Source organism: Megalopta genalis, chromosome 7 (genome assembly GCF_051020955.1).
Source record: "Megalopta genalis isolate 19385.01 chromosome 7, iyMegGena1_principal, whole genome shotgun sequence".
NCBI classification, from domain to species: Eukaryota; Metazoa; Arthropoda; class Insecta; order Hymenoptera; family Halictidae; genus Megalopta; species Megalopta genalis.
The window spans coordinates 11,800,274-11,827,075 of NC_135019.1; the positions used below are offsets into that span (position 1 = coordinate 11,800,274).

The 26,802-nt window shown below is 43.7% G+C and overlaps 1 protein-coding gene across 14 annotated transcripts in view; it reads right to left on the bottom strand.

The window, feature by feature from the left end:
* The window catches only part of LOC117221835 (bromodomain adjacent to zinc finger domain protein 2B), a 396,271-nt gene that overhangs the window by 90,433 nt on the left and 279,036 nt on the right, over positions 1-26,802 (bottom strand). Inside the window, exons 4-5 of one of the 14 annotated variants that reach the window (XM_076523807.1) lie at positions 26,388-26,430; positions 24,116-24,174 (exon numbers count right to left, since the gene is read on the bottom strand). The exons of 11 other annotated variants lie outside the window; for them this stretch is intronic. Coding sequence is in view for 1 of the 3 variants with exons in the window: in XM_076523806.1 (XP_076379921.1) it covers positions 26,388-26,399 (12 nt within the window). In the remaining 2 variants the exon portion in view is untranslated. The remainder of the gene's footprint in view (positions 1-24,115; positions 24,175-26,387; positions 26,431-26,802) is intronic. 2 more of the 14 variants (XM_033473113.2, XM_076523806.1) reach the window with 2 other exon arrangements.

Here is a 26,802-nt window from a genome sequence, read left to right on the forward strand (position 1 = left end):
TTCCGCTCAAAATAAGACTTCCTTTATCTCAGGCGCTCCGCTCCAAAAATCTGCCGCAGTTGCTGGCAGGTAGTACTCGAGAAACGCGCGAAGCGCTAAGGGTTAAATACTTACGGCAGAAGAAGAGAATTTTTTTTCGAATTCAACGAACAGTGAACGCTCAAACTCGACAGGTTATTACTGGAAAATTCGCATCGCGAGTCGGACTCGACAAAGTACGGCAAGGGGTTAAAGCGAATGCGAAACGGTCCCGACGTTTCCGAGACATTCTGCTGAGGAGTTAAGGGGCCGGGAAAGGCGGCTGTTAGCAAGCAGAATACCGCGGTAGCGGACGGACTCGCCGAACCGTGTTAAATTGTAAGAATCCGAGGAATTTATTAAATTCGGATTCCCTAAAACGATGCCGGGCGCGAATCAATTCCGTCCGGCATTTTTCAGCCGTTCTTTTTTTTTCGACCGTTTCCCGGTCGAGGGTGCCACCTGTTTCCTGCATGCTCTGTTATTACTCCAAACATTGCTCGATTGCGAATCGCACCGACGATTATTTCCCTGCGAAGGGAACGCGACGAAAAAAATGTCATATAACCACTTGACGCCTCGTTTGGAAACGATCTTTGTCGCGTTTTCAAATTAATTCAGATTCTTTCATCCCCTTTACGCTCGCCCGGCCTTCGCGATGCGTATTTTATTCAGCATCCTGTTGCAAATATTTTCGGCGTTGAGTTCGAGGATGCGATAATCGCGGTTTTTCTTTGGTAACAATCTCTCGTGTGCATTCTGGGTTTACTTCGACAAGTGTCACAGTATTCACTTTGCCAAATAGAGTTACTAGGTATTTCTTTCAAGTTTAGAACATTTTCCAATTCGTCCGTGAGAAATGATTAAAAATATCGTATCGGCTGTTCAATGTTTGTAGGAACTTCTGGTCCAATGACCTGTGGCAATACACTAAAAGGTATTCTATCTGGAATATGTAATTCTTCCGTAACATCACGCCATTCATCCAAGTCTTGTAACGAATCTTCGCTTTCACTTCCAATAATTCTCATTCTTCGTCTCTTTGGTAGTATAATTTCGCTACTACTACTCGAAGCGTCAGAATCATGACCAACATTGTCTTCCACAATGTCTTTTAACTCTTCAAAATCAGATACATCTTCGGTATCACTCGGCTCTAAATTCTCATCATAATATTTATTTTTCTCCATGCTGCTAACCATAGAAAAGGTCAAAAAATGGTTTAATCGTAATGGTACAGACTTAGCACGTTTCAACTACAGATAACAATTGCTAACGCCGACGATAACGTATGCTAAAGACATTCGGCTCCGCAGCGGAGCCTTCGGAGTTACGGAACAAATGGCAAATGTCTCCGTAGCGGAGCCTTCGGAGCGCTAAGGGTTAAGCGTTCACAAGTACGAGTAGACACACGAGAAAAAGTAAATGTAATATTCTTTTTCTTCCAAGAAACGATTAGAATCGAAGAAGTTGTAATCGTTGCATCTGCGATGAAAATTGTTAATGGGTCATCAATGGGTGAAATCGAACGAATTCCTTTGTTTTTCCATCCCGCGATTGTACAGCATCGAACCATGAAAATCTCGGAACGCAATCGTAAGACAATCAATCTAGCTCTGGAACCGCGCCGGAACAATGGGGTATTACTAAAATGTTTAAACGCATCCACGCGTCGGCGGCCCATTTTTCAGTCATGCCCATTGTTGCAAAAAGCCCCGGCCGCAATTACAACACCGCCGGCAACAAAACTGAAAGCGGTAACGAGCGGCACCGAGGAAGTTCGCGCGTTTACAGCGGCCCCGCGACACACTCGAAAACTTTCCGACACGCGTCACACCGCCGACAGAGAACGGAGCATTCAACGCGGGAGACACAATCCTGACTAATTGCGCTCGCAACCAGCCAACGCAGCGTTTAAAATTATGAATTGAACCACGCCGGCCGCGATGGCTCGTACATAACGCGACCGACGACCGGCTGCGCGTGTCCCATCCCGCTTGGATTCTCGCAGGATCGACTCCGGCGAAACACGTTCATCCTAGCCGGGCCAGGTGACAGCCCGCGCGCGCGCGCGGCCTATTTGCACGCTTCGAAATGTCACGAATCGGCCGCGCGGCGCGGTTCAAGAAATGATCCGCGCCGACTTAAGCGGCAATTAGCGGTGGCCCGATGAAATTTCCGCGCGAGCGAGCCGAACAGCGGCCGCGGGCCGTCAAGAGGGATTGCGAGTGGCATGATGGCGGTCGCTCGACCGATGCTTTCGGAATACCTGCCATTCGGCCGCAACGGGCCGATCTCCCGGCGGGTGCAGTCGCGAAAAATTCGCCGCTCGCAATCCCGATTCTCCCCGGATACTCGTTCCATGCGGGGAATACCAAAGTCCTCGGTACGAGCCTCGAATTCCCGCTAGCCGGAGTATCGAGCCTCCGCTTCGCTCCGCTTTGCTCCGCTCTACTCCGCTCTACTCCGCTCTACTCCGCTTTGCTCCGCTCTGCTCCGGCCGACTCTCCGCCCGGTTTTCAACCTCGCGAGCACTTCAAGGTGCTCGTAAATTGGCGGCCGAGAGACGACGAATAAGAACGGCGACTTCGGTCGGCGAGAGAGGATCGGGCGAGAGAAGAGCGAGAAGGAGAGAGAGAGAGAGAGAGAGGGCCCGAGGGGCGGCGAATCGTTCCAGAGAGAAAGAGGAGGAAAGAGGAGAGACGCGGAGCTCCCGACCATCGATTTCTCGACCGGTGTTACGCTCCTTCGACCGGGAAAAACTTGCCGCTCGAGGATTCGCGGACACACGTCCAAAGAAAAATGGTGGCCGCGGAGATTACGCTGCCGCTCCAGCGCTCCCGTATTCGCGACGCGTGCGTTCATTCCTTTCTGCTTTCGCTTCAGGAACGACGTTATGGCCGATCTTAATGGGTTCCTGATGAGCGCCTCCGAGACTTCCAAGGATTTTCGGCAGGGATTGTCGGGGCTGGTCGAGTGGCCGCCGTGGCAACGCGATCAATCTGCGACTCGCTGTTAAGGATTTCTTAGCAATTTTTTCGTGGACGACGAATGCTTTCAGCTACGCGAAATAGTAATCGCTTTTAGCGGAATCGATATCCGACGAAATTCTGTGGCGTCTTATTGACGCGGGAGAATCATTCGCGAGTCCGCTGTGTTGGAAAAGAGTCTGTAGTGTTTGGAAAAGATTCGCTAGACTGCGGATCTTTGTGCTGGATATGCGGAAAATGTTGATAGAAATTGATAATAGTTTGTTAATCCGTGAGAGAAACTGTCCTCTCGTTTCAAACGTAATTATTAGACCGCGAATTTTATGCATTTATAAGAAAAATGGTTAGGTGAAATTTAAGGCAACGAGGATGTTAACCCTTTGCACTCGAATGGCGACTCTGAGGCGCCACTAAAAATTGGTATACTATTTTTCAAAATCATTCTGAGAGCATCAGACTCGCGTTTATATATTTAAAAAACTATTAAAATTGCATTGTACTTGCTGCAATAGGCTCAATTTCATATGCATAAATCGCAATAAATTATATAAAATAGAAATACTGTAGATCAGAAATCATGTTTTGGATTTCGAATTCAAACAGCTTCGACTGCAAAGGGTTAAAAGAACTCGCGGACGTCTATGTATAATTTCAGTAAAATTTCATTTAGAACAATTTTTGAACATACTGAAATTATTTAAAGAAGAAATAAACTTCAATTCGAATGATTAATGAATTCGACTTGCAATTATTACAATAAAGATCATTTTTTATTTTGCATAAAGATCGGCAATCTAGCAATTACGGCTAAAAGGAAAACGCGAGAGAGTTGGCCAAAAATTAGTAATATAAAATCTCCACCTTTCGATTTCTTCTTCCACAACAAATATCTTTTTTTACCCACGTACATGAACGTATAAATTATTATTGTAATAAAATCTGCGTAATTTTATGTCAATGTGTGCAAAACGGGAGCACAGTCGTTCGATACGACGGATCTTCCGGTGTCGAGTTATAATCTGAGAATTTCTGCCGGATAATTAAGCCCGTCGATGGAACGTTGAAAGCAAAACAATTTGACCCCGTGCGATTGAAGCTGCGGAAGTACGAGGAAGTATGAAAAGGTTTGTCCAATAATCGTGACGCTAAACGAAGCAGAAGCACTCCGAAGAATGAAGAGCAAATTCCCGGGGATCGTTATTGCCGCCGTTAAAGGATTTCAAACTCCTCGCCGGGTAAGGTATAATCTGCGGAGCCATTACTCCACTATTTTGAAGCTAAACTTCTAACTCGGTAGGTAGTAGCTGCCGGCGGTGGTTCACGGAACCATAACGTTTCCCGCTTGGTTCGCGATCTGTACATCCTTCGCCGCCGCCGACGCCGACGCCGATGACGACGTTGTTCCACCGACCGAATCAGAAAAAGCATACATCACTTGGCAGGAAGCACGCTAAACGGCGGAGACCCGGTAACCTACATCTGGCCGGTTCCAAAACTCGTACCATTAACCGACGGTTAAATCGAGTGTGCGGGAGGCACTGTCTGGCAAACAACAATCGAATCGGCGGAAAGAAAATCGGGCAAGGTTGCCGCGCCTCGGAAACCAACGCGAACCGAACGACAGACGAGACCAGAGATTTTGGCTATCGATCGATGTTCATCCAACGATATCCCAATCCGACCGTATTTCGACGGCTTTTCGTGGCTGGCATAGAGATTAGATTTGTAGAGACTGCATTTGCCGATGGAACAACCCCTAACTGTTGCAAGAATCGTCCGAGACACCCGGATCTTGGCTAGCGCAACGATCGATCATTCTATCTGAAATTATCTGGGCCGATGCACGAGGATGCGAGTATGCCAAGAAAACGCGAACAGCTGAAGCAAGGTACGAGCTTATTATTAACCCTTAGCGCGCCGCGCGTTTCTCGAGTACAGTCTACCAGCAACTCCGGCACATTTTTCGAGCGGAGCGCCTGAGACAAAGGAAGTCATATTTTGATATAACATTATTATAATACAACTCAATTCAATTATGTTACAGATCTTTGAATTTGAAACGTTGATCGTTCGACGGTCCGTTCTCGACACTTCGATTGTCTGTTGTATAATACTCTTCCGTGACAACCCCTATCTTCCATTATTTTTTAAGAAGTTGTTCACAACAGGCCACTTTCATATTAGAGCGACTTGATTTGGACAAGTCACCGTAACAATACGATTATTCGAGCGTCACGGCTCATTCTTATAGCTGCCGATTGTCAACAAATATAAAAACGAGGCGCGAGGCACGAATAATCGTACTCCCCTTGGAGCGGAGCGCCTGAGTTAACCCTTAAATGCATAGAGTCCCAAAAATGAATCAATAACTTTTTGCGCGGATACCCGACAACAGTTTTGATATCGATACATTTGGCTGAATGGCAGTGATTCCTTTGTCCATTGACTTATCAAAAATTAACTAAAATAATGACATTTGACTTCAATATTTGTATCTTTCTGACGTTATACCAATTGGCGCGCATTTTTGATAGCGGGTTCATTTACGTACTTTTGGAAGTGGATTATTTAGAAATATTTTGGTGTATTCGTTAAACAAACAATATTTTCTAAAGGTAAGGCTCTTATTTATTAATTTGCTAGTACTTTTGTCTATATTCCGTAACTATCATGTGTATGGAGGGCTTATTTCGTGTTGATGCAAAAATGGGACAACATGCACTAATGGTAATAATTACGACATGTATTTAGTACTATGCTTCCTTTATTGGTTTGTTGGTTTTGTTTTGGTGTGGTATGCATGTGGTTTATAATTTTGTTATAGATATGTCATACTAACTAAAGAATTTTTATGTCTATTTTGCATAGTGTACCAAAAATGAATCATTAATATTTTTCAATAAAAACCCTATAAGATATGACTTATAATTTTTTTTAATATTTTTCCCGATTTCCACTCATTTGAAAAATTATAACCCTATTTTTTAAATAAAATTCATTAATTCATGCATTTAAGGGTTAAAGGAAGTCTTATTTTCAGCGGAAAAGATTACGCGTCTTTGTGAATGCATTTGATTTTATTTATTTTATATATATATACATTTTCCTATTGTAAATAAAAGATAAATGTTAAATTTTGTAATTCACCATGGTGCGATATCTTTGGTAACAATCTCCCATGTGCATTCTGGGTTTACTTGGACAAGTGTCACAGTATTCACTTTGCCAAATAGAGTTACTAGATATTTCTTTCGAGTTTAGAACATTTTCCGCGTAATCGTTGGTTTCCTTTATAATTTCATTTACCAATTCGTCCGTGAAAAATAATTTAAAATATTGTATCGGCTGGTCAATGTTTGTAGGAACTTGTGGTCCAATGACCTGCGGCAATACACTAAAATGTATTCTATCTGGAATATGTAATTCATCCGTAACATCGCGCCATTCGTCTAAGTCCTGTAACGAATCTTCGCTTTCACTTCCAATAATTCTCATTCTACGTCGCTTTGGTAGTATAATTTCGCTACTACTACTCGAAGTGTCAGAATCATAACCAACATTGGCTTCCACAATGTCTTTTAACTCTTCAAAATCAAATACGTCTTCGGGATCACTCGGCTCTAAATTCTCATCGTAATATTTATTTTTCTCCATGTTGCTATCCATAGAAAAGGTCAAAAAATAGTTTAATCGTAATGGTACAGACTTATAGCACGTTTTAACTACAGATAACAATTGCTAACGCCGACGATAACGTATGCTAAAGACATTCGGCTCCGCAGCGGAGTCTTCGGAGTTACGGAACAAATGACAAATGTCTCCGTAACAGAGCCTTCGGGGCACTAAGGGTTAAATAACTGTCTACAGTGTGTACGTCGAATTGATCGGTATTCGCTGTCACATTTTGAAGATGCTTCGTCAGAAATTTTAGGATACTTTATTATAGGATATTTTCAAGGTCTTTCATCGGTAAGGTTTAGTCTACGAAGAATGTGACTGCAGACGCGACTACGGAATCAACAGAATCGTGAAGAGGTAAATGATTTGGTCGCATCGAACATATCCTTTCCGAATTGCCGCGTATAAAATGTACGCGTGCCAAGAGAACGGCGAACAGCTGAAAGAACGTGTAAAATTATTGCCGAACGAACTGTCCGCCGTAACGAATTTATTAGAGTTCAGCGTTAACCCGTTTTAATCAACTTTTTGGTAGAAAATCGACTGTACGTCGCTCGAAAATGGAACAACGGGGACAGCAACAATATTTGGTCCCCGCGTCGAAGCGGACGGCGCCCGACCAGGAAGCGGTCGAAAGCGAGAAAACATTTTCACGACAGCCTAATAAACAACGCCGACGGAAAAGCCGGGGCTGGACGTGTTAAACGGCCGTGACAAAAGGAGAAACTAAATAAGATTAACATTTTCATTGGCGCGGTTCGCCGACGCGTAGAAACCCGGCGAATGGTCCGCAAAAGAAAGATGGCGGCCGGTCCGGCGTGCAACAATAACATGGAAATGGATGCGGGGGACGCCTCGTATATCTTGCTGAACACGCGGCCGACCGGTCCCACCCCCTGCTCCCCCTCCCCCCGGGGCCCCCTGCGCCCCTCGTCTTTTTCACCGGGCTGCTTCGTGAAAAGTTTATCGGTTATTGCGGCGAGCGAGCATAGTGACCCAGACATCGCTATGAAAGTTTTTCCCTGGTGTGCAACGCCGGGGAAACTTCGCCATTTTATGATCGACTGTGGCAAACCGAGCCCCGCGATCGACGATCTTTGACCGAAACCGCCGGCCCGCGCCGGGGGAATATCGATTCCATGCCGGGATATTACTTCTAGGGAAATTTCCCCGGCCAACGCCGGGTTTTCTCTTCTCGCGAAGTCGCCGCGGTAAATTCTTCATGAGAATGCGCGAACATCGGGAAACGAGGTGGAGGGCCAGCTTTCGCGAACTTTCGGACACACACACACACACAACGTGTTTTTTAGTCGACGCGGTTTTGTTCGGGTTCTTTGTGTATGTATTTACGATGCAAAAAGATCCGCGGCTGCGAAAGATGCTTACGCGATTTTAGCTGCTGCAGTCTCTTTCGAAAAGTGTGCTGAAATTAATTTAATTGCTTTCGAATCGGGCGTAATGTCAATTGAAGAAATTTTATAGTACGAATGAATAGTGTATGTTTCTTTTTTACTGGAATTATGCTGTACATGTCCCATTTTCCTCGTATTTCGTTGAAATCATTGAATGTAATTCGAATGAAATTCATCGAATGTATAATTTAATGAAGAATATCAACGTATAAATTATTCGTAACTCGTCAGCTGTCTTTGGCGAGTACAATAATGTCTCCCTAATTGACGCTCAGATTGTCCACAAAAATGGACAATTTGGGAAGAGGAGCCTTGCGACTTGTTTTTATAGTTACCGATTGTCAACGATTATAAAAACATGGTGCAAAGCCGGAATAATCGTATCTCCTGCTCCCAAATTGTCCATTTTTCTGCACAATCTAAGCGTCAGTTAGAGAGATATTATTGTATACTCGTCATGGGGAAATAGCAACATTTTGTGTTGCAACGAGTATACTCGTCAGAAACAGCTGATTGCTTAGTGCAGTGCACACTTTTCAGCGATGAAATAAAGTTCGCTGTTAAACAGCATTAAGCAGAAAGATAGGGTCGAAACAATTGAAATGAACCCATTAACCCTGTTAGCGTTATCGTTTCGATGTCATTATTACGTTCAAGCTATCAATTTCAAGCATTTTCAACGCTTATACTTTAGGAAGCAGAAAAATTAGGAGGTAATAAAGTTTCCTGGTGTGTTACCAGTACAAAGTGCATCGAGATTGACATGCTCTTTGAAGTATAGCGCAGTGTCCCTAATAGAATAGGGAAGTTCTATTTCAATTTTTATTTTAATTTTCTAAACGAACTCGCAGAAAAAAGTGTACGTCCATATAGACAATTTACGTTTCTAGCCCTCGTCGACGTGTTCCAATAAATCAGCACGATTACGAAGGAAGGAATCGTGCACACAATGTGGAACGATTCGCGTAAAGACGAATTCACACGTTGGTTCCTGCTGAAAGTACGCGACCGGTGTAACCGCAGCCTTAATTGCCTGGCAAAACGGTGCCGGTAAAAACACGGAGGAGCTGGATTTTATTTCGAGCACCGTGTCCGCGAGAACGGTAAACAATGTCCGCCGACGGTGGATCGGAGTTTCGTTGATTATTTGCAAATAATTATTTCATATACCGCGGTATACGAGAACGAAGCGCGGGAACAAAGAGACAGACGCGCGGTCCTGATTAAACGATTGAAATCTACAAATAAAATATAAATGATTATGCAAATAACTGACGGCGTAGTTTATCGTGCACGTTGATCAGTAAATAATTCTCGCTTTGTTTAACGTTCCTCCTCCGCGCCTCCGCGATCCCCGTTTCTCTTCGCTGCCGCGGAGCTTTTGTTGTGTACCTGCGTGTGCTCGGCCGTAGAACATTTTCCCCGGAAATGAAATCACCTGCCCGCGGAGGAAACATGCGCCGGGTTTATTCATCCGCGTGAAATTTATTTTTTTTTCCAGCAGAGGGAAGCTCGCGAAATCGCGAATCGCGACGGGGAACGTCCGTCTGCCGCAACTTCCGAGACGGAATTTATCTTCCGCGATTTTTCCACGTTTCACAGTTTTCCGAAGCTGTGGACAGCTGTTGCGAGGCTCGTCGAGCAATTCGAGATTACCGATATTGTTATATCCCGAAGGAGACGTTATTTTTTTCAGGTAATTTTTATTTTGATTATGATTTCGATCGAGAAATATTCGATCGGTTCGAGATAAATATTGGGTTTCTTTTACTGAAAATTTTCGTATCAAATATAGAGAAGAAATATTCATTTTTTAAATAAAACTTCGTTGATATATTGGGTTGGGGAATAAGTTCGTAGCGTTTTTATCAAAGACGATTTTCTTTGTTGTTTTCGTTAAGCTCGTGAGGCACCCAGGCTCCCAATTTTTCGGCAAATCCCATTGAATGAAGATGATTGAGAATCGTTTTATGATCGCAGTTCATTTTTTCGGTCAATTCGCGACTTGTTTGGTGACCGTCCTCCTTCGAAAGTGCTTTGAGACGCTCTTCGTCGAATTCAGAAGGTCTTCCGCTGCGCGGCGTGTCGTCGACGTCAAAATCGCCATTTTTGAATTTCGCAAACCATTTCCGTGCCGTAGACTCGCCTATGACACTTTCTCCGTATACGTTGCAAATGTCCCGGGCTGCTTCGGCAGCTTTTTGGCCTCGATGAAAAGCGAAGAAGAGAAGGTGTCGAAAATGTTGCTTTTTACCTCTTGGATATTCCATTTCTAAGCCTCAAAAGTAATAAAAAATTAAATCACTCAAAAAGACGATTAGCACAGTTTTGTAGAGCAGAAAGAGCTCTATCGAACGAATATTATACACTTTGTCCAACAGCAAAAAATCGTTGTAAAATAAAAGAAAATATAAAAACGCTACGAACTTATTCCCCAACCTAATACATTGGACGTGAATTACGTCAATTGCTTTGCTTTAAATAGCTTTAGTTTAGCAGGAGCATTCTATTCCAAGAGATACGAAAATCTCGTCGGGCCATTAATAAATCAGGTGTCACGGTATGAACACGAAATTACTGGCAACTGGATTACCAACGGATCGATCGATCGTCTCGAACATACCGGCGGGAACACGTGAACCATCATTTCCCCTATTACTCCATTCAAAGGTCCGCTTCAATTGCACCACTTGTTATCAACACTGAACCTGCCGTTCATTAAAATCGTCTGGCACGTGCTGCCTTAGACAAATTACCACGTCGTATCTATTTAACACTCTGCACGATTTTTATTCGCTATAATGATCGAGCAAATATACTCGAACGAGGAAGCTCGCTTTATTAGTTTGCATAAGAGCGTATCCTTAATATTTGTTTCTTTATTATTTTACACAAAACTATGTTCTTAGTGATTTCTCGAATAAGGAAATTCACGTTATTATTCTACGCGAAAGCATATTTTTAATATTTGTTCGGATACAGAAACGCAGTCAATTATATTCCGCACGTCCGTATTTCATTCATATTTATTCCCGAGCAAAGAAATTCACTTGAATAATTTGCACAAAACTATGTTCTTAGCGTTTTCTCGAATAAAGAAATTCATATTACTATTTTACGCGAAAGCATATTTTTAATATTTGTTCGGATACAGAAATGCAGTCAATTATTTTCGAAACGACCATATTTCATTCATATTTATTCCCGAGCAAAGAAATTCGCTTTAATGATTTGCACAAAACTATATTCTTAGCGTTTTCTCGAATAAGGAAATTCACATTACTATTTTACGCGAAAGCATATTTTTAATATTTGTTCGAATACAGCAATGCAGTCAATTATTTTCGACACGACCATATTTCATTCATATTTATTCCCGAGCAAAGAAATTCACTTTAATAATTTGCACAAAACTATGTTCTTAGTGTTTACTCGAATAAGGAAATTCACTTCATTATTCTACGCAGCAGCATATTTTTAATATTTGTTCGAATACAGCAATGCAGTCAATTATTTTCTACACGACCGTATTTCATTCATATTTATTCTCGAACAAAGAAATTCACTTTATTAATTTGCGCAAGGGCGTGTTCTCGATATCTCAGAGCTCGAACAAAGAAATTCGCGCAAACAATTATCCACATGACCGTGTTTTGAACGTCAGTCCGAATAAAAGAAATTCACTGAACTATTTTGCACGACAACGTATCCTTCGATACCTCTTTGAACAAAGATATGCGTCCGTTCGATTATTTTCGGCGCGAGTAAGTTTCTCCGCGATTTCGACGATTCTAAAGTAACGCGAGCGTAAAAACCGACGATCTGACCGTGGTCGATAGGTTTAGAGTCGAAGCCGCAGATTTCGCGGTACAATGAAAACGATCGGCGCGTTTTCAACCGGCCGACTTTCCGCGAGATGAAACTTGGCAGAACGTGCGCGCGGTGTAATCGCGGAGCGGCCGCGTCCGGCGGCCTCAACAAAACGCGAAACATTGCCCGGTTCCGGGTAACTTGAACATTTTCCGACTATTCTGCGTCGAATCGACCGTAGGCAAGCGTCTGGCCCGTAATTGACGGAGATAAAACGATATCTCCATCGTGTCGCGGTGGACTGCACGCGTAATTTCGCCGTCGGTGACGCGTCGTCTATAAAACTCGTCCCGATGCCTCCGGGATGACGCGTCGCCGTTTTATTTCGATCGAACGGACCGCGATTCTCCGTTGCGCGCACGGCATTCGATCGGATCGCGCCGATATCCGCGACTATTTCGGCCAATAATCTTCGGAGAAATCTGCGACGCCGGCGGATAAAGTTGCGCTTCCACCGAATTGCTGTAATTCCGACTGTTTGGTCGGGGAACGAGGACAATTCTGTTGCCAGAACCGTCTATTTTAACACTTCGCCGATTTGGTAACTCAATAACCTGAGACACTGCAAATAAATTGTTTCGTTTACCGTTTCTTTTTTCGTCGGAGACTGCAATCCGTTTCTTAATCGAACAATTGTTAATCGAACGGAATACATAATTTGTTGCGAGATCGATGTTCGAACGAATGTCTTTTCGATGGAACGCACAGACTTTCGATAGATATTACAGTAATGTCTTCCTAATTGACGCTCAGACTGTGCACAAAAATGGACAGTTTGGGAAGAGGGGATACGATTATTCGAACTTTGCGATTCGTTTTTATACAGGGTGTCCCAAAAATGTCCCGCAATCCGAAAGTACGAGATTCCTGAGGCCATTTGAAGCAACTTTTTCCTTAGCGAAAATGCAATCCGCGGCTTCGTTTACAAGTTATTAACGAAAAACCGTGACCAATCAGAGACGAGATCATTTGGCGCGAGACGGCCGAGTCAATGAGCGGAACTGGGCTCCGTGCACTCGTTGGGCTGGGCCGCCGCTCGCCTCTTATTGGTTAGCGTTTTTCGTTAATAACTCGGAAATCAAGCCTCGGAGAAAATTTTCGCAGAGGAAAAAGTTGCTTCAAATGACCTCAGGAACCTCCCATTTCCGGATTGCGAGACATTTTTGGGACATCCTGTAGTTGTTGGAAATCGATAACCATAAAAAACGAGCAACAAGGCTCGAACAATCGTATCTCCTATTCCAAAATTGTCCATTTTTGTGGACAATCTGAGCGTCAATTAGAGAGGCATTACTGTACAGTATTAATATCGATCGATCGTTTATACACGGATTCGATTACACCGCAGGGAATATCGTCACTTGCGAGGTGAAGATTAAATATGTCTTTCCGGGAGAACACGGTGAGAATATTTCCGTCTCCACGCTGCTAATCAATTTAAATCGAGAGAAGTGACAGGATAATGGACGGACTGTCATGTCGCGTCGTTTATTTCTTGGTACACAGTTTTTAAGCTGCGCCATGCTCTAGAACTCTTCGAGTTGATAGTTGAACGAATTTTCGCGCGATACACTTCGGTACTGGAATCTCATTAATAAAAGACAAATGCCGTGTTTAATTATCTTTGTACGAATCGTACATCGTGCTGCTTCGTCATACAAATATATATATTCTTACTGCCACTGTTTAAATACTTCAGGCGAACAGCGTACGAAATAGAACATGGTTTTCCGTAATCACAACTGTACATCAATCATAATCAGCTGTACTATCAATAGCGGATTTTGTCTTTCGATATAAAATAGTTAATTTCGTCGTACGAAGTTCATTATTACAGGAAGCATAAACCTATACGATCTATATAAAGAAAGATCGAGACTTCCAAATCTTCCTTCCCTATAATTAATTATACAGAGTGTCCCATAATTATGTTAACAGTCGGAAAGCAGTGATTCCTGAGGTCATTTGAAGTAACTTTTTCCTTAGCGAAAATGCAATTCGCGGCTTTGTTTACGAGTTATTAACGAAAAACAGTGACCAATAGGAGGCGAGATCAGCTGCCGCGCGGCGGCCGAACCGGCGAGCGGACGAAGCCAAGTTCAACTCATTGGCGCGGCCGCCGCGCGCCAAATGATCTCGCCTCTCATTGGTCGCTGTTTTTCATTAATAACTTGTAAACGAAGCCGTGGATCGCATTTTCGCTAAGGAAAAAGTTACTTCAAATGACCTCAGGAATCACCCCTTAATGGATGTTGACATAATTATGTGACACCCTGTACTTCTCGTGTTGGCTCCTCCGATCCGGTAAATAGAATATGTAATTACGAGAACAAAGTTAATATTAAATTTGTCGATTCTTTAAGAATCAAGCGTTACGATCGCTTTAATTAATTCAGTGTTCTTTTTGTGCAAACAATCCCATGGCTACCTTTCACTTTACGCTATGTAATTATTATACAGCGGATTTTACGCATTTGCAATAAGAATGGGTAGGTGAAATTTTAAACAATCGGAATATTAAAAGATTTTAAGGACATCAATGTATTATTTTCAACTCGCTGAAATGATTAAAGAGAGAAAGAAATTTCTGACTCGTCTTTGTTACGATTAATGAAGATAATTTCATTTTGCGCAAAGAGAACAAAAGACTAGTAATTATGCACTCTAACGGTTATATCACATACGCTTTAGTTAGCATTAATTAGCAGCAGCATTCTATTCCAAGAAATACGAAAATCTCATATCGGGCCATTAATAAATCAAGGTATGAATTCGAAATTACTGCCAACCGGACTACCAACGGATCGATCGATCCGGCTCAAACATACCGTTGAGAATATATAAATAAACTAGATAATAACCTAAACTGGACTAAACGAAACGTAAAATTAGGCTTCGAAGAGAGAGAGAGAGAGAGAGAGAGAGAGAGAGAGAGAGAGAGAGACAGAGTTCAGATCCTTTTCACCCGGAGAGAAAAAAAAACGTTGACTCTGCAAATCATACTGATCAATTTCACCGGTTAAAAAGCAATATTTATGCGACAGCTGAATCCGATTTCCCCTCGGTCCGGGGGAGTAAAATTGACGTTTTCAGGCGAGAGGATAATAAGAACGGATATCGGCGAGGAAAGCATTAAATCCGGCCATCTCGAGACGGGGAAAACACGCGACTCCTGTCCAACGGGCAGCATTCGCTATGAAATACGATCTGACAGATCGCAGCCGGTAACCGAATGGACCGGTCCTTTAAATGTTAATACGGCGAAGAATATCGGGGTCGGCGCGCCATAAACATTCGGGGACGCGAAAAATCATTGGCAGCGGCGCAGCGGAGCGCGGACCGCGGACGGCGCGGCGGCGGCGGAGGCAGGTGTCAATTTCACTGTGTCGCGGATCGTTACTTTCCACCATCGACGTTCAATTACCCAAGTCCGCGGGATCTTCTCGTCGAAACCTTTGAAATATTCATACGAGTGCACGCGCGCGGATGAAACGAGCAAATCGAGCGCGAGAAATGCGCCGAGATGCTGCTACGAGAGATCGTTTTCCGATAGATGATCGATTAGCCGGAGGAGGGGCGAAAATCTTACTCTGTTCAACAGACGGTCCGCCGTGCCGGATCCCTCGGAATTCATGATCCACCTTGGTACGATCTTCGTCCGGGGTTTCTTTCAATTGTCCACCTATAGTCTATACACTTAGCGCAAGAGCGTCGACTCTGCGACTTCTTAGTCGGGTGATCTGGCGACGGGTGAATATTCACGGGCACCCCGTAGACGCAACTCGCGCCGATCTACACGGTGTCCCGAAAATGTCTCGCAAACCGGAAATGAGAGCTTCCTGAGGTCATTTGAAGCAACTTTTTCCTTTGCGAAAATTTTCTCCGAGGCTTCGTTTACGAGTTATTAACGAAAAACACTGACCAATAAGAACCGAGTACGGCTGACGCGAGGCGGCCCAGTCAATCAGCGCGCGAAGCCCAGTTCCGCTCATTGGCTCGGTTGCTTCGCGCCAGCTGAGCTGGGATTCGACCGCCTCGACCGCTGGCGCCGTTGGCTCGGCCACCTCGCGGCAGCTGATCTCGCCTCTCATTGGTCACTGTTTTTCGTTACTAACTCGTTAACGGTGCCTCGGAGAAAATTTTTGTAAAGGAAGAAGTTGATTCAAATGACCCGAGGAACCCGCCACTTTCGGATTGCGAGACATTTTTGGGACACCCTGCAGACGCCGTCAGGCGTGACGAGATGCGAGAATTATCAACTGGCAAACGAGGAAACGAAAAGTTTCTGCATGCTCGATTCCTTGGCCCGAGCGCGACGTGCTCGGTCAACTTTCAACCAGTTGCCGTGCTTTAACGATGTGCTCCGACTCGCGGCGGAGATCTCAAGTAATAAGCTGTTAGCTGCGAATATTGTTCCGTTCCTTTAACCCTAGAATTAGTAGGGTGATCGATTGCCATGCCGTTGGTTTGTTTTCGGGCATGATTAACTCCTTGCCGTATCATTACAGTAATGTCTCCCTTACTGACGCTCAGGCTGTGTACAGAAATGGACAATTTGGGAAGAGGGGGTACGATTATTCGAACCTTGCGACTCGTTTTTATAGTTGCTGGCAATTCGTAACTATAAAAATGGAACCGAAAGGATCGAATAATCGCGTCTCCTCTTCCCAAATTGTCTATTTTTGTGGACAATCTGAGCGTCAATTAGAGAGACATTATTGTATCTTCACAGTGGCATCGATTAGAATTTTTTCGATTGTAATCATTCCTTTGAAAAAAAGGGTTTGTTTATAGTATACTTACATTTACTGGAATAATTAAATGTTCAAGCCAATAGAATCGCATTCTATTCCGATTTTAAAGAATGGAATAAAATTCGTACTAAACAGATTATGACTAGAAATCACGACTCAGTCTCGTGAAAGCACGGCAAGGGGTTAACTTTATGTTCACCAAATAACGTTGACATATTTGTTTATTCTTTTATCCCGTTGATTTTGGAATACAAAGGAATTCGATATATCTCATTCGCTAAGTATAAAGTTAATTACGCCCGAAAACAAACCGAAGGCCAACAGCAAGCAGTAACCGGGGCACCGCTACCCTACAAAATTCTCTGTTACACGTACGCCGACGAGAAACTTCTCAATCTTCGACGTCCAACTGAAACCAAAGAAGAAGCCGAGATCTAATAGAATCCGAAGTTACAGCACCGGGAGGATTCCGCCACCGACGAACAGCGTGCCGTAGTAGATTTCTTGAGCTCGCGTCGTCGGACGCGAGTCGGTGTGGCAGTTATCAAAACCAGCTCTAACCCCGTGCAACCGGTCGCGACTGCGTATCAATCAATTTCCCCTGTTAGCGCGAAGAATAACAGCTTCCGGCAGCCAGAGGCAGGCGGAGAGAGAGACAGGGAGGGAAGAGAGAGAGAGAGAGAGAGAGAGAGAGAGAGAAGGCGGCTGCGTCCTCGCTCGCGGACGTTCCTCGCATCTGCGTCAATTACAGGCGGACTCGGTCGTTCCTTCGCTGCGAAGGAGACGAGAGGGCGGCAGGGGGATGAGGACACGCGAGATGGAGAGGAGAGAGAGGGAGAGAGCGGGAGATCGAGAGAGAAAGAGAGAGAGATGGCGGCTAGGAGCTCGGATCTTGATGGTTTCGCGGAGCTGGTCGACGTTACGGGTCCCCGTTGCGTCGGTGTGCGTCCGAGAGACCGTGCCAGGGGGTGGAAAAAGAGACGAACGACCGGGAGGACAGGGACGGGGCGGCCGCGGGGCGGGGGAAAAAAGACAGGTACGTGTAGAAGGAGAAATATACAGCGAAGAGGAAGGCAGCAGCAGCCGGAGAGATCCGGCGGGAAAAAGAGAGAACGAGAGATATGGTCGCTGGAGCGGAGGGGAGGAGGAGTAGCAATCAATACAGAGCCACCAGAGCAAAACCATCCCTCGAGTTCCCTCTCTCTCTCTCTCGCTCTCTCGCTTTCTCACTCTCTCTCCATCTATCTATCTAACTATCTCGCTCTCTTTCTCTCACCAAGAGCCTCTCGCTGTCCCCGTCTAGCCGCGTCTCGCTCTCTGCGTTGCCTTCTATCACAGCCTCTCCATGTTTCTCTCTTCACCGCCACGCCACCCTCTCCGCACCCTAACAGCCACGAATACGACGGTTATATGGATGCTATAGGGCATAGAGCGTGCAGCAACCTGCAGCCCCGCCAAACCCGTCGCGCGAATGCTACGATCCGCCTCGTTCTCGGCCTTCTCTGAACACACGGCTCTTCGGTTACCTGCGATTACTGGCGATTGTGCGCTCGATACGCGTGTCATCGCACGTGGTTTCGGCGCCGGATGATGGCCTTTTTTCACCTGAAAACGCAACTGACGAGACCACATGATCCGACATTCCGGAGAATGCGACTCCGGATAAGCTGATTCTTCCGCGCACGATCGCGTCGATCGCGTTCGTCAACCTTCTGTAGAAGTCACGCGAATTCGTCGGCGAGTCGATCGATCTTACCAACCAGCGTTCCCGAAGGTTTCCGAGGTGTATCCGCTTCAGATTATCCTAAGTAAACTCAGGTTTTATATACATTCATGACTGGACCGCTGATCTTTATGCAAAGTAAACATTGTCCACGCTGATCGCAAGAAAAGGATATTGCACGGATATACATTTCTTTAACCCTTAGCGCTCCGCGCGTTTCTCGAGTACTGCGTTGAAAGTGTCTGAAATTGACAGTTCGAACGTAATAATGACATCGAAACGATAACGCTAACAGGGTTAATGGAATCTTCTCAATTGTTTCGATTTTATCTTTCTGCTTAATGTGTGTTTAACAGCGAACTTTATTTCACCGCTGAAAAGCGTGCACTGCGCTAAACAGTCAGCTGTTTCGGACGAGTATACTCGTCGCAACAGAAAATGTTATTATTTCCCCATGACGAGTGTACTCGCCAAAGGTAGCTGACAAGTTACGAATAATTTATACGTTGATATTCTTTATTAACCCTTAGCGCTCCGCGCATTTCTCGAGTACTGCCTACCAGCAACTCCGGCACATTTTTCGAGCGGAGCGCCTGAGATAAAGGAAGTCATATTTTGATATGACATTATTATAACACAACTCAATTCAATTATGTTACAGATCTTTGAATTTGAAACGTTGATCGTTCGACGGTCCGCTCTCGACTCTTCGATTGTCTGTTGGTGACACTCTTCCGTGGCAACCCCTATCTTCCATTATTTTTTAAGGAGTTGTTCACAACAGGCCACTTTCACATTACAGCGACTTGATTTGGACAAGTCACCGTAACAATACGATTATTCGAGCGTCACGGCTCATTCTTATAGCTGCCGATTGTCAACAATTATAAAAACGAGGCGCGAGGCTCGAATAATCGTACTCTCTCTTCCCAAATTGTCCATTTTCGTTTACAAACTAAAGGATAAATTAACCCTTAGTGCTTCGCGCGTTTCTCGAGTATTGCCTACCAGCAACTCCGGCACATTTTTCGAGCGAAGCGCCTGAGATAAAGGAAGTCATATTTTGATATAACATTATTATAATACAACTCAATTCAATTATGTTACAGATTTTTGAATTTGAAACGTTGATCGTTCGACGGTCCGATCTCGACACTTCGATTGTCTGTTGTATTACACTCTTCCGTGACAACCCCTATCTTCCATTATTTTTTAAGAAGTTGTTCACAACAGGCCACTTTCATATTAGAGCGACTTGATTTGGACAAGTCACCGTAACAATACGATTATTCGAGCGTCACGGCTCATTCTTATAGCTGCCGATTGTCAACAAATATAAAAACGAGGCGCGAGGCTCGAATAATCGTACTCCCCTTGGAGCGGAGCGCCTGAGATAAAGGAAGTCTTATTTTCAGCGGGAAAGATTACGCGTCTTTGTGAATGCATTTGATTTTAATTATTTTATAAATATTCATTTTCCTATTGTAAATAAAAGATAAATCTTAAATTTTTTAACTCACCATGGTGCGATATCTTTGGTAACAATCTCCCATGTGCATTCTAGGTTTACTTGGACAAGTGTCACAGTATTCACTTTGCCAAATAGAGTTACTAGATATTTCTTTCGAGTTTAGAACATTTTCCGCGTAATCGTTGGTTTCCTTTATAATTTCATTTACCAATTCGTCCGTGAAAAATAATTTAAAATATTGTATCGGCTGTTCAACGTTTGTAGGAACTTGTGGTCCAATGACCTGCGGCAATACACTAAAATGTATTCTATCTGGAATATGTAATTCTTCCGTAACATCACGCCATTCGTCTAAGTCCTGTAACGAATCTTCGCTTTCACTTTCAATAATTCTCATTCTTCGTCGCTTTGGTAGTATAATTTCGCTACTACTACTCGAAGTGTCAGAATCATAACCAACATTGGCTTCCACAATGTCTTTTAACTCTTCAAAATCAAATACGTCTTCGGTATCACTCGGCTCTAAATTCTCATCGTAATATTTATTTTTCTCCATGTTGCTATCCATAGAAAAGGTCAAAAAATAGTTGAATCGTAATGGTACAGACTTATAGCACGTTTTAACTACAGATAACAATTGCTAACGCCGACGATAATGTACGCAAAAAACATTTGGTTCCGCAGCGGAGCCTTTGGAGTTACGGAACAAATGACAAATGTCTCCGTAGCGGAGCCTTCGGAGCGCTAAGGGTTAATAACTTGAATAAGTTGCGAAGGATGAAACAATACATATATTCGGCGTGTCTATGTCTGTCATAAATGCATAAAGATCCGCAGTATATTTGCGACGAGATGACGGTAAATATGTAATCGATGCGGAACATTCTGCGTTGAAGATGTGCGATCTTGCGCCAGCGGCAGTCTACAAGCAGTTCCGCGCCGATGTCGGTTTCAATATGCAACACAATGTTTAAATGAACATTACAAGTGCTTAGAATTGGATCGACTCTGACTCTCCAGTTTTTCGAACGGTGTACGAGATTGCTCGCGATTATTGTGAAATTAAAAAGAAAAAAGAGAACGGACCTGCTAAGAAATACAAGCTGTTGCATTAAGTGTTCTTAATGAGCCATGGAAACCGCTATAGCGCATTACTAACGAAAGAATTCTGATTGTTTCGGTCGGTTAGCCTCTGTAGCGGAGAATGCGTGTAAATCAGCTTGCAGAAGATTCATTGGGAAAAGAAACGCGGGACCGATTGTGGCGGAGGAATTTTTTGGGAAGACCGTCGAAGTCAGGCTCGCATGAATGAAACCGAGAATCCTGACGCGGCCAGTTAACCGGTCGACGAAGCCGGTATTGTTCGAATAATACGCAACGTACTTGAACCGATAATTACGCGCGGCATAGTTCAATGCTGCGCGATTCAAGGGCGAAGAGAAAGGCTGTTTAGTCGGAGGTTTGCGATCCGCGTGAACTTGGGATCCATGGCGACCGAGGACCTTGACACCGACGACTCGCTAAACACCTTCCGATCCTAGCCAAGTCCACCAGGAATCCACAACGGAACGGTGTAATATTGCGTCAGGAATTACTCCCCGGCAATTAGCGATATGAGAAAATCCTTTGCGAGGAGATTGCGCGATCGAGTTTCTATCGCGGGCTGGGTCCCGCGGTATTCATGCCGGCCTATCCGTTCGATTTTAGTGTTGTAAATAACCATAGACTAGAACGGCTCTCGCTATTGACGTGTTAATTAGCCGGCCTTCCCACAGCCGTAATTAACGACGGATAAAAACAAGCGAGTTTGCCAATTACACGCGCCAATGGGATGATATTCGCGCTGATAGAGACATTATTATACAATTAACCGTTCTTTTTCGCTGGCCCGATATCGAGGCGTCCAAGCCTCGATGCCTGATCAAAATCTGACCATAATTTTCGACGGTTTTTGTAATTGATCCTCGTTTTTTCCAAATAATGCGTTCGTCGCGTGTCGAATCGACGCTATCGTAAAAAATCGTGAAAAAAGATATAACAATATTTATTGCGCAAAAAAAGAATCTCTTATTATTCTATACTTCTTTTGTGCAATAAATATTGTTATATCCTTTTTCATTACTAATAATTAAACCGCAGATCTTACGGTTTTATATAAAGCTTTTTTATAAAAGCTATTTTTAGATAAAAATAGCTAGGCGACAGTGTAAACGAAAATATTTTTAAAAATTTCCAGGGCCTGTGCGTATTATTTTCAACTCGCTGAAATTGTTAAAGGAAGAAGGTGATTTCTAATTGGCTTAGATCTGCTGAAATCGATGAAAATAATTTGTCGTAAAGCTACAAATAAAGTCGGAGATCAATTTTCCCAAAAACAGCGGAATATGTACTCCGAAACATAAAAATCGTGTCAAATCGACATCGGAATCGGACGAGGGTTAAAAATGTGTACCGAACATCTCTTCGACCTCTCGGAAATAATTCAATTCCGACAATTGTGATCCAAAGGAGATCGCCGGAAAGATTGCAGGATTAATACGATCTGAATGAAATCAGTCGACATCCAATTGCGGAAAATAACGTGTCGGCAATTCGACGGTAACACGGGTACAGCTGGAAAAATGGAGATGAAACCACGGGCGGGTAGAGAATCTCCGCGAAGGAACGGCTCCGAAATGTGAAATATAATTTTTCCGTGCGTCGCCTCGTGTCCGGGATAATTAAATTCGAAGATTCGCCTCACGCGTGCCGGCGAAACGGGCGTGTCTCTGCATAACAGACCCGTTTCCACTACTGGGCGCTAAAGCCCGCCCAACTCGATTAGTTCGGAGCCGGGGAGCCCTGTCGCAGAAACTTTCGTCCGGACTTTACTTTTTCACGTAGAATCACTCCCCTCACGGGCCGAGAGATATCTCTTAACCTTTTAGGTACGGCTGAATTCTGCGCGAGGCTATTTCTCTGAACGGCAGAGTCTGATATGTACTATACAAAGTCTGATACTGTATATTCTGTCTGAATATCGTTAAGACTGTTGTAAATCGATGCGAAGACCAAAGAAATGTGAAACAATGCATAGGAAGATGATTATTTAATTCAAACGGAGAGCGAGTGAGCTACTCTAGAGTGAGCCACTACAGGGTGTCCCAAAAATGTCTTTCAAGACGAACGTGGTGTGTTCCTTAGATCATTTGAAGCAACTTCTTCCTTTACAAAAATGTTCTCCGAGGCACCGTTAACGAGTTATTAACGAAAAACACTGACCAATAAGAACAGAGTACGGCTGACGCGAGGCGGCCCAGTCAACCAGCGCGCGAAGCCCAGTTCCGCTCATTGGCTCGGTCGCCTCGCGCCAGCTGAGTTAGGATTCGACCGCCTCGACCACTGGCGCCGTTGGCTCGGCCGCCTCGCGCCAGACTGAGCTGGAATTCGACCGCTCGACCGCTGGCGCCGTCGGCTCGCGCCAGACTGAGCTGGAATTCGACCGCTCGACCGCTGGCGCCGTTGACTCGGCCACCTCGCGGCAGCTGATCTCGCCTCTCATTGGTCACTGTTTTTCGTTAATAACTCGTTAACGGTGCCTCGGAGAAAATTGTTGTAAAGGAAGAAGTTGCTTCAAATGACCCGAGGAACCCGCCATTTCCGGATTGCGAGACATTCTTGGGACACCCTGTAGACTGTTGTAAATCGATGCGAAGACAAAAGAAATGTGAAACAATGCACATGAAGACGATTATTTGATTCAAACGATGAGCGAGTGAGCTACTAGAGCAAGCCACTATAGTGGCGCATCGTTCAGAGAGATGACATCCGCGAAAGCCACTATAGTGGTGTGTCGTTCTGAAAGATGACATCCGCGGAAGCCACTATATAGTGGCGCGTTGTACCTAAAAGGTTAAAGCTATATTCTCCAACGAATCTCGAGTGGAAGCTCGAGCCTCTCTAACCAGTCGACGCAAAGAAGAATCGAAGGTTCTCGCAAGTGAACGAGACCGGTAACTGTGCGATTAGGTTCGCCGAGAAGACCAAGGTATGTGTGTGTCTATCTTTCGTTCGCCGTGGGAGCCGGTTAAATCGAGTCCGTGCGGACTCTAACACTTCGAAATAGAACAGAGAAGAGGTATACATATCGAGAGGCGAACAAGGATCGTGCTTTGATTCTCTGTCAAGCGGAGGAAAATAAAGCGATCTGGAGCACTCACGATTTAATTACGAGGCCTCAACTCATAGTAAAAGCCGGCTCCACGAGGCTCCATCACACCTGAAACAGAGAAACACGCAGTCCCATTAATATTTCGCCGTCGAATGGTCCCCGCGAGTTCCTCTATCGGCGTTCCGGGCTATTAGGATGCAAACACGCGCGGCATTAGGAGATCTCAGTCGCATTTCCATAGAAACTGGCCTGTTCTCCACTCGTTTGTCACGCGATCCGTCGATCATTCGTTTCACTCCCCGAGTGCCCGCCGATACGCGAGGCAGAAAGAAAAGTCGCGTGTGTCATTTTTCACGGGGTAATTAAAAAGTATTCGACGTCGCGAATCCCCGGCGATATTCCATTCACCGGGCCGGTGATATGAATGAACGAAGCAGCCCACACTCGGTGTGCAGCTATTTAAATCGAACCAGCTATTATGGCTCGTGGCAATTAGCATCATTCATATTCATAGAGCACCCAGTTCGCAAGGAATTACGGTGCTACCGTAGCGATAGATGTGTGTACACGGCGGTGATACACGCGTGAATGGTAAATATTTAATTTCACCTCATTCGGAAGTTCTTGGAATAATGCCGCGAACTGCGGCGCGGGGAGGATCGGTCTCGCAATCGCGGTGCACCGAATGCAATTGCATTCTGCGGTCTAACCTGGCGAGCTTGATCCCTCTTTAAGGGTGGACGATCACGTTTATATATAGACAATTTCTGATGCTTTCGCTCTGTAATAGCGAAATACATCGATGCCTGAATATCGATGATTTCCTCTTTCGATTTCCTGTAATAAAGCGTCAGCGCCAGGTTCAGCATTTTTGTGCGAGTCTTTCTTTAATGGTTTTAATACTTTTATTTATTCACACTTCTGTTCGGTCGAAAACTGTTTTCTTCGTTAGCTACGATCGATGCAGCATTCTTTTTAAAATATGCTTTCGAAAGAACGTGCCGTTTAAAGCAAAAATGGTTCAAATCAATTTATTGTTAGGTTGATATAATATTATCAAATTTTATTTTATTTTTTATGATCTATTTTATTTTATCATTTAAGTTATTAATTTTCTAACTTATCATAATAAGTTATTTATTTCATTTTATAATTTAAGTTATTAATTTTCTAACTTATCATAATAAGTTATTTATTTCATTTTATGATTTAAGTTATTAATTTTCTAACTTATCATAATAAGTTATTTATTTCATTTTATAATTTAAGTTATTAATTTTCTAACTTATCATAATAAGTTATTTATTTCATTTTATGATTTAAGTTATTAATTTTCTAACTTATCATAATAAGTTATTTATTTTATTTTATGATTTAAGTTATTAACTTTGTAACTTATCATAATAAGTTATTCATTTTATTTTACGATTTAATATTATTAAATATTCAATTTAGCATTTTATTCGATTTTCATTAATTATTTCAAGCTCGAGCTTGAAAGTGGCTGACATAAAAAGGTCGTAACAATGTTCGATGTCGTTGCAATTTGCAGAACTTACAATTCATCCATCCTCGCCGACAAATTGACTTCTTGGAACCATATTTGCGAGAAGAACCGTGTGTTCACAGAGTTGCGAGACTCCGGGGACACACTTCGCGAAAATATTTACGTTTTAGGCGAAGAGAGCCTCGCTCGAAGCGTACAAAAATTTCGCGATGCTTCATCGAACGTCTGTGATACTGTTTTGCCGTCGCGTTTCGCGGAGCCCGTCGAGCTATAAACTCATAAACATCCGCAGTCCAGCAATCAGTATCTGATCGACAGCTGCGTTTTTTGCGGATATTATACTTCGAAGCGCATCCGGTCGTAAGTTATTACTTTTTAGCATGCCAACTGTAGTACCAACATCCACCACCAGCTCGCTTTCCTCAGTAATTAAACTTTTTTCTAGGCGATATCCGAAGGAACGTTAAGACGGATAACAATTGAAGAGGACGTCTAAAAGCCGATTTAAGACCCATCAAACCTTATTGATAGCCCGAAAGCGTTAACAAGAATGATGGCTCTGTGCCGCGTAAAAATTAGCCCCAACGTTTCATGCACGGCTCTAACGCGATAACCTTCTTCTCGCGCGAGTTTCGAACCGGATATTAGCCTGATCTCAAGAAAAATTTCACCCAACCGGCGAAGTGTGCGAATTCTTGCACGAAAGCGTTCCGAGAAAGAAGTCCCGGAAGATTCGACAAACCTTTTAATTCCTGAGGACCGACTTTTAGTTGTACTTGCTAGGGTTATTGTAATAGTTCAGCCGTTCACTCACCTTTCTCCTCATTTTGATCAGAGGTGTATCTTCGAAAATATATCTAGAAAAAAATGTAAAAATAAAGATATAAGTATACCTGTTCATCGGCACAAGAATTTTAGTGAAAATTTGTCAAGCTCATAGACAGTACGACAGTATTTTATAACAGAACCAATGTATTCTACTGGAGAACAAATATGCCGCCAATTTTCGAAGCGAATCGATCGATACGATTCCGCCAATTTAATAGAAATTTAACGTCTTCAACGGTGAAATAAAAACTCGGTTAAAGAACAATCCTGAAGAATCTTCCGGCGTACCGAAGTTCTGAACGAAAACAATCTGTGGGACATGCAACGTAGCAAACCTGGTTGGCTTAGCTCGCTAAAGTTCCGGAAAGAAATTACAAAAATGTTGTAAGAACCTGATAATC